Source organism: Penaeus monodon, chromosome 7 (assembly GCF_015228065.2).
Source record: "Penaeus monodon isolate SGIC_2016 chromosome 7, NSTDA_Pmon_1, whole genome shotgun sequence".
In the NCBI taxonomy this organism is placed as follows: domain Eukaryota; kingdom Metazoa; phylum Arthropoda; class Malacostraca; order Decapoda; family Penaeidae; genus Penaeus; species Penaeus monodon.
Window position 1 is genome coordinate 30,659,852 of NC_051392.1, and position 9,367 is coordinate 30,669,218.

The 9,367-nt window shown below is 34.8% G+C and overlaps 2 protein-coding genes across 2 annotated transcripts in view; one reads left to right on the forward strand and one right to left on the reverse strand.

Annotated features, from left to right (window-relative positions):
* Positions 1-846: 846 nt before the first annotated feature.
* Positions 847-9,367, reverse strand: part of LOC119575204 (cortactin-binding protein 2-like) — a gene marked incomplete in the record, with an annotated part of 58,195 nt that continues 49,674 nt past the window's right edge. The window contains 4 exon segments of the mRNA XM_037922697.1: positions 847-1,265; positions 7,984-8,335; positions 8,463-9,037; positions 9,176-9,319. Of these exon segments, the coding sequence (XP_037778625.1) occupies positions 1,107-1,265; positions 7,984-8,335; positions 8,463-9,037; positions 9,176-9,319 (1,230 nt within the window).
* Positions 1,516-2,706, forward strand: LOC119575207 (2',5'-phosphodiesterase 12-like; the record flags this gene model as incomplete). Its single annotated transcript, XM_037922701.1, is given in 2 exon segments — positions 1,516-1,667; positions 2,416-2,706. Coding segments are annotated over 2 exon segments (281 nt in total), but the record flags the coding sequence as incomplete, so codon positions are not given.

Below are 9,367 nucleotides of genomic sequence, written 5' to 3' on the forward strand. Positions count from 1 at the left end.
ATAGAATTTACATGAATCAACAACTGGCAATTCTGGCATATATAAGCTCTTGACAAGCTGTGGCAACAGCTTGTCAAGTAGTCATAGTAGTTGTAGTACTTTGCTTGATGTAAATATTTAAACTGCTATATCTCGTTTCTGTTGTCAGTGTGTGTGTGTGTGTGTGTGTGTGTGTGTGTGTGTGTGTGTGTGTGTGTGTGTGTGTGTGTGTGTGTGTGTGTGTGTGTGTGTGTGTGTGTGTGTGTGTGCGTGCGTGTGAGTGCATGCGTGTGTGTGCATGCGCACACATTTGTAAATCCTTGTTCAATTTAATTCATTTATGTTGCATTTTGTAGAGTAGAAAGTATATATTTTTTGGTATCAGTGAAATGTTTTTGTTTTGTATATATTTTGAATAATATAGACAATTTTCTTTTCTTGAAAATTCAAACTCAGATAATGGAACTAATAAAAGGAATATAAAAAAATCATCACTACAACTTTTAGATAATATATGTCACTGAATTTATTTCATCAACTTTCATTATTCATTATAGGAGCTTATAACTCCCATAATGAATTTGTTGAATGAAACCTAACTCGAGATATAACATCACTATAATAATACCAACCAAAAAAAATAAATCTAGGTCTCATGTTAAGGGTACCCAGATTTGACAATGATGTTCCCCTTAAATATGAGATTTGATGGAGCAGAGTTTTGATTGGTGATTTGGATCAAGCAGTTGATAGACATGTATGGTTCATCCCAATTCTTGCTTCCAACTAACACATATGTGAGGTGACAGAAAGACCGGATCTTTCTATAAGCCATAGATATATATATATATATATTTCTTCTTTTTTTTTCTTCCTTATATTTATTTCTCTTTTTCTATATGGTCACTGTACAAAGGAGGTGGACAATATTTGCTAAAACTCACAGGTTGCAATGAAAGGTTTTTGAATCCAAGAACACAAGCTTGATGAAGGGTTTTCATGTGCAGAGGCTATTATACTAGCAATAGCTCTCAGTGAAAAATAATCTCAACACAAATAGTCTCAACACAATATATTCCCAGCTGGTAAATACTCTTCTTTTTAGTATGTGTTTTAATATAAAGGATTCAGTGTTGGAATTCCATGTCTTCTTTGTGACCTGAACATGTGCTGATGATGAAGTGGAAGAGCTTGTGGCTGAGATTTCTTGCTGCTTGAATCACATGGTCTTCTGATGATTTGGAAGAATGTTCAGGTAACACAGGCTGAGTCTTAGACTTGCTGCTCTGAAGGGAAAATATTAGAGGATTACTCACTATTATAATAAAATTACAATTTGATAAAAAAAAAAAAAAAAAAAGCTTTCAGTGAAATTGTATATTTTTCATATATTTCTAATGAAAATCTCAAAGTTGATATGGGTTGTGGTATGGAAAGATATAGCTGGACATTGTCACTATTTCATAATAAACATAATAAACATAATAAACTGTAGTGGATTTTTAAATTTTTTAATCCATAATTTATAATATTTAGTGCCAGATGAGTGTGTGCAAGGGATTCAGCTGAGCCATGATCTGGAGATGGACAGTGCCTGTGGATGTCCTGAGTACACAAATTATACAGTGGGCTTCAGTGGCTGCTTGGACTACATATTCTATCAGAATGATAAATTCTCAGTAAAACAGGTAGGTATTAGTTTTATTATCAGATAGGTAAGTGGTAAGAATGAGGAACACTTGACCTTGAGGAAAATTTAAACAAGTTGTATTGAAAGATTGAGAGCATTGCAGATATAAGACAGTGCATATAACTTCATATGTTCACATCAGGTAGAGATACTTAAAAGGAAGACTGTCCACATGAAGGGCAGTGCCCATGTGAGCACAAGATTAATAAGATGTTAAAGGCAAGGTCTTCTAGTCTTACTAGACAGTGGGGTTTTGCCCACTACAGACACACACTTAGCTATTCATAGTTGAGGTTGGGATTTGGTTCGGGCCATTTTATCTCAGTAACAGCCATGTTCTCTTCAATGGTCAAGCTGTTATTTATTTGCTTCTAACAATGTCTCCACATGTCTGTGGTATGGTGTGATGACCACATGTGAATTGCCCCTTGAATGGACAGGGCCTAAAGGTTCAAGTGATAAAAATAAAGAAACTTTTCTTTTGGTTTGGTACTTTACTTTTCCTCCCATTAAATCACTATTATAATTTTTAAGAATTATGTTTCTCTGTTTTAAGTTGCCATCTTTTTAATTAATTCTAGCATTGTATTTACAGAAAAAAATCAAGCATAAGAATATATATTTTTATTTGTAAGGAAACTTGCTTCTAAAATATAATTCTTGTTTGGATAAAAAATACAAACACCATTTTCCTGCTTATTTAACTCTTCTCAAATTCAACTAAATTTCCACTTTCCTATTTTCAGGTCATCCCAATGCCAACCCACGAAGAGGTCACAGAACATGTTGCCCTACCCAGTGTCACATTCCCATCTGACCACATAGCTCTTGTTGCAGATTTAGAATTTAAAACAGCAGGGAAGGACTCTTTATAACATCAGAGGGGTGACTAGGGAGTTTAAGAAAGGCACTATATAACATTTGTAAACACAAATAAGAAAGGTGGCTAGAAGTGTATGAAATTCTCTTCATACTTTCTCTGCACATGAATTTTATTGAGACTGTGTAATCTGGAAAATAAACAAGATTAAATTAAATGTGTGTTTCATGACCATATGGCAATTACCTTTGCATAAATTTCTCCCCTCCCTGCCTGTTTCTCTCTCTCTCTCTCTGTTTCTCTCTCTCTCTCTCTCTCTCTCTCTCTGTTTCTCTCTCTCTCTTTCTCTTTCTCTCTCTCTCTTTCTCTTTCTCTCTCTCTCTTTCTCTTTCTCTGTTTCTCTTTCTCTGTTTCGCTCTCTCTCTTTCTCTGTTTCTCTCTCTCTCTTTCTCTGTTTCTTCTCTCTCTCTTTCTCTGTTTCTCTCTCTCTCTTTCTCTGTTTCTCTCTCTCTCTCTCTCTCTTTCTCTCTCTCTCTCTCTCTCTTTTTCTCTGTTTCTCTCTCTCTCTCTTTCTCTTTTTCTCTCTCTCTCTCTATTTCTCTCTCTCTCTCTCTGTTTCTCTCTCTCTGTTTCTCAGTTTCTCTCTCTCTTTCCCTAATTTGTAGTTTTCTTTTGGATCCAGGACCTCAACTGATTCCATTTTGCCTGGCCAATAGAGGTTGGTGATAATGGAACACTTGTGTTTTCTTTAATGATAGGCCTTTTATATTTGTTTAACAGTTAAACTTCCAAGGCTGTTAATCTACAAAGGAAGATTCAATGCTATTTTCTTTTCTCAACAACAGAAAAAGTTCTTCGAAACTTAATTATATTAATTCAGTTTAATTTCATTTAATAGAAACTGAGATGGGTTCATTACGAATATTTTCTATACTCCTCTATAAAGACGTCAAGAGATCAAGGACAGCAGATATTGCATGAGCTCATACAAAAGACCTTGCAGCCTGATTCTTTAAAGGATGATCCAGTAGATGTCATACCTTTGTCATGTTGGTAATGTTATATAATGTGGGAGCAATAAATTGAAAAGCTGAAAGTAATTTTATGAAAAGACTGCAAAAACATTATCTGATTGACTTCCTAATAGTGTTCAAGATCATATTAGTTTATTTCTAAAGTAAGCTTTTATTGGATATTTACAAAAGCATTCAGTGTCTCTGTATTTGTGGTTGCTTTAGTAGGTAAATATCTGTTTATCTGGTTATTTCTAGAAGACAAGGGAAAGACGGATTTGTGTAATTCAGCTTCTTCTCTTTGTGCATTAGTGTATGCAGACATTTCTATTTGGGTTTTATAAATGTATGTGCAAGTGCACATGCAGTTTTTCATATGGGTATGAGTCCCATATTTTAGTTTAATCCTTTATACTTGGGGGATTTTGTACTCAATATATGTACTAAGTATGTTAAAGTATGCTTGGAAAAGAATTATGAGCCAACTTTACATTTTATTAGGAAAAAGAGAACTGTACACTTTATATGATAACTAAATACATTAATTGTACATTTTAAAATACATACCCTTTGTTTACAGTGGTCTGTACATACATATACAATACTAGAGAGATTTCTTTGATGACATCAGCTTAAGGCTCAGAAGTCCCTCACTAAGTAAATTTACTTTTTACACACTCTTCAACATATCTCACCAGACCCTACCCATCAAATGGATACTGCTGCCATTTAGTGCTGCCTTACTCCTGTTTTTTTTTTTTTTTTTTTTTTTTTTTCTTTGTTTCTCTTTCCTTATTCTTTTGTTTACATCATCATCATCTGCTCTTCCCAAATTGAAATCTGACATATTCATGGGGTAAGGGTTACAAACTACAAACCTTTATACAATCTAAATTCAAATATTTCTAAATAGATATCAATTGGCAAAACCACAAAAACAGGAGCAGAAGCAGCAAAGATCTTGCAGCTTTGTGTTTGCCTATAAATTAGGCATTACTTGCCCAGGAAACTTTTATGTGAAGCTAGAAACTTAAATCTGAGAACAATAAGTTCCATGAATTCTATACAAGACAATGTATTACTGTTTAAACCAGAGTTGCAGAGACTATGATTTAGCATTGTTCTGTATGAAAATAACAATATTTTCCATTTCTGATAAGCTGCATCATCTAATATACTCAGTTTTTCCAACTACCCTGGTTTGTTTTTATACTGGAATATAAAATAAAAATTACAATCACTTGTAATCTATTAGCTGCTGACAAGCCAAAGGAAATATATATAAAATTAAAACAGGTAACAGGAAAGTCAATGTTCAAGGCAAATCCACTGATTAGTAACACTGAAACTAAAAAATAAAACATGGAGTATATCATCTATGAAGAGACTTGGCTATGAGAAAATACAAAAACCCTAGGGTTTAGATTATTACAAACCACTCCTGCTCTTCATTTAACTGTGCAATATATAAATTGTCATTTTAAAGTTGAGTATTTTTCTTTAAACTTTAGGTACATAGTCCAAATGGAACAGAACAAATCTATTTTTAAACTAACTATAAATGCCCTTCACTCTTCTGTTCTTGTGCAATTACCTTAAGAAATTATACACTACTATCTGCAAAAATCCATCCTAATTTTTGCATACAGATCTACATAATTTCCGCCATGTGAAACCTTTCTTATTTATGCTTATTCTTTCTGTTCATAATGTTATTAGTATAAAGTTTTCACTGGTTTCCATTTTCTAATTTTCCATTTTTTCTGTTTATACAGATTTAGTATTATATCAGCCATGAGGTTTAATGAGGTTTAACTCTTTCTAGTCATGGAATGAAGGAGGTTTCTTCATTAGCAGCAACTCTGTACTCTTTCTTTTATTTAAGATGTTAGTGTATGCAGGTAAACTTCAGTAACCACACTGAAGGCACCATATGGTTACTTTACACATTAACTATACCATGAAGGAAAAGAACTTTCTTCACCCAGCAACTACGGAAGTATTCCTATTTAGCATTCACTGCTAAAAATTCATTAGTCAGTAATGTTGCTCATATGTGTTGAGACTATATACAGCACCATACATCCCTTGTGTGATTCCTCCTGTCTTCTAAATTGCTGTGAATCATCTAAGTGATCAGAGCATTTTACTGTTCATTTTCTATCAACTACTATTAACATAAATTAGAAGACTGGTAGATATGGAGATGTCTGATGCATAACACACTTAAGCTGCTTCAACAAATATAATTATTTAAAAATAAGACTAGGATTTTGTTCTTTACACACCTCACCAAATAATGAATTTGGTAATTATTCTCAAATCTCAAAAAAATTCTTTACAATCACCAATTGTACCATAACACATCCATACGTCTTAAAACTGGTCTATAAATTTTTATAGCAATAAAAATTGTCATATTTAGTATTTCCTCTTCATTATGATAAAATATCCTAAAGTACTACTGAAGGTTAAAAAGGAAATGTTACAAATTTTATGGGCTTTTACAAACATCAGTATTATGACCTTGTGTAGCCTCAGCCTAATAATTGACGTTTTTCTTTCATTTCCAACTGAATGTTCTATTTGACTAACCATTACTTTTGTTTAATATAAAACCGAGTTCATTACACTGAGTAGTTCTACAGCAACTTGGATTACTGGGAAAGAAAGTGAGGGTATTTATTCAATTTTAGAGACAATCATTGTTGATTACACATTTAGCTAAAACATTCAAGGCCAGAATGATTCACTACATTATATCAATTATTAATGTAACTATTTATACTACCTGCTCTTCAACCAGGCCACTACAATGAAATTAGGTTGACTGATTATTTAATCCAATTTTTTTTTCTTTGTTTTGTTACATTTGTACATGTGCTCTCTTAAATACTAACATGTACATAAAAATAATAATAATAAAAAAGAAGTAGTAATAACAACAATAATCACTTCAAGTTAAGAAAGCAAATGCATACAGATTGTTGGGTCTGAAAGTGGAACTCCATAAAACTAAGTATATTGCATTTTGCCATAAATATGGATATGCTTAACGACTTCATGGTACGTGAGATCATGTAAAGGGTGTCTTAACAAGCTTTAAAAACACAATTTCTCTTTTTATGTTGATTCCTCTCTCTTCAGACAATTAAAACAATTGTTATTCCTACTTTACAACTCAAGGTTGTTCTAGGTTGGAGTAATTTCTCTTGCACACACTATCACACACTCATTACCTATTAAGTATTAGATGAGAACTCAATTTCATGAGTAGATCACATGACTAAAGAATCACATACAAAGTTCTTTACCATAATAAAGTCCTATATGGCTTTGCAACTGCCATCAGGTATTCTTTCTAGGTCTGACTACCAGCCAACATCTCTTCTATAATTTAGGAGTAATCACACACCACACCAGGTCTGTCAGGGGAATAAATACTTTTCTAACATAGTCAGTGAGGTCTGTGCTACAAGTGGAAGATCTGAGACTATGGTGTGGGATTAATCATATTATTGATAAGAGGTAATTGGCCTTCAGTCTAAATAGTGATGGACCTAAATAAATTGGTCTTCAAACGCATTAGCTTAGGACCGAGGGACCTAATGCTTTATAATCTAGTGGCACACACACTATGCTTACAAAACCCCAGTCTGGGCTGGTAACTGCATCATCGGTTTCTGATGCTCTCAAAAAATTATGTATCTATCTATGTTTCCTGTGGAAATACATCAGGTCAGCAAACTTTTTGTTTTTTTACCATTATCTTAAAGCTATTGGCTGTGATCCTCCTCTGTGCGTGCAACTGCTGCTTATCACTTGTCAGTATAAAAAAGCTCTGCACTAGGAAATAAAAATAGTTCAAACCACTGGAAGAACAAATGCAAGTATCACATCAAGCTGTTCCAATAGGCTAGTATAAAGTTGAGGAATACCACCAGGTATCACATATAAGGGGATGCATTCACACTAGGTACCTACATTCATCCACTGCCTCTACACCCACAATGAAGTCTTTCTTCATTTTGCTGTACTCAGCTCCTCTTAAACACAGGCATCAATCACAAGTAGCACCTATATAGAGGGCAGAGCTGAGCAATAAAGCTAGAAGTTAATTCTTAAATACAGACTATTACTGAATGTTTTCCTAAAATTATTATATTGCAATATAATCAGGCCTGTAAAATGATATTCATACTTCCTGAAGGTAAATTATAAAAATATTTAGCCACTTGGCTTGGCAAAATAAATTATGAGATTACCTTATTTTAGAGAAAGTACTCTTTACATTAATGAAAATTAAAGAAAGCAAAAAGTGAAGTATAAATAATTGGTATCCAGTCTAGCAGAATTGTCATTGCCACTTCAAGATGGTCAGGTAATTTTACAGGTCATGCATATCCCATGGGAGATAACCCTAAAATTTTAGTTAGATTAGCTTCATCCCAATCAGGGGATGTAGGTGATGCCAAACCTACAGGATGTGCCATGTGGTGTGAGTTGTCAGTTTTCTCAAATGATGGGCTACAGGAGCCACCAGCTACCACATCCAAGGGTAAGTCTTTTGGTCTAGGAGGTGGAAGAGGAGGTTTTATTCCTCGAAAGGCTGACCTGCCAAGACCACCATCAAGAGCTGCCAAGAAGCTGTGTGCCTCTGTTGTGGGAAGAGGCAGGCCAGGAGCAAGACTACGTTGGATGACAACATATAATGCCATGCTTGTTACCCTTGCCTCATCCACCTCCCCTCCAACACTGGACTTCCTCCATACACTAATAACTTCAGTTCGAATTTCTGCACTTATCACATTATTCCACAGGTGTTCCACTCCCCTGTATGAATAAACAAGGTAAAATAGTTACTTGACTTTCTAAATTAAAAAGTAACATAGATCACCAAATTTACTGGTTTTCATTTTATATTTTAACCATAATACAGAAGCAATATAGTTACACATACCTCAGTATATCTCTTGGATTATTGGCACCAAGGAGGGTTTGTATGAAGAGGTGAGGTCCATGAAGAGCTGATGAAAATCCTAGAGCCATAAGAGTTGCAGCAAGCCGTCCCCATGCCCCTGCCACCCAGTCTATAGCCTTTTGAGTTTGGGAATTAGGAGATGGCAGGACTCCTGCATGTAGAGAGGCCATGTGACGTGTCATAGCACGAGAGATCATTGCCACCATGGGTTCTCGATCATGACGCAACTGTACCCACAATACCCCTCCCTCTAGTTGCCCACCTCCTGGCCTTCTCCATGCATCCATGGTAACTAGAACAGTTCCGTTATTACTTCCACATACAGTACCCCATACACCTGGCCATGCCTCTCTTGATACACGCTCTATGACAACTAATCCCCCTCCACTTTCTAAAATGCCTCTTACAGACTCCCCATTAGATATGCCTCCACCCATATCAATATGTGTGATGCCTACACTGCTGCCGCCCTTCAGCTGAGCTAGACATCTTACAAGGGAACGCTTGCCACTATCCTTTGGACCATAAACCACCACACACTGAGACTGTTCAATCTGGAAAATTAATATAATTATCACAAATCTTTGTTTTATGATGCTTAAAAGATATATCATTAAAAAATAATAATAATAAAAAAATTAGAAAGGGACTTAACAAATAAGTTATTTGGAGTTCCAACAGTAATGGCTTACCAGGCGAAGGTAGTTCTTTAAAATGGGAACAGGTACAAGGAGGGAGTAAGCAGTAGCCTCTAATGTATGCAAATGTATACAGATGTCCTGAGCACTGTTGTTCACCAACAGGTCATATGGTCCACTAACAAGGCCATATTCTCCCTAAAACATGAACATGTAAATAAATAAAAAATAAATTAAAAAAATAAT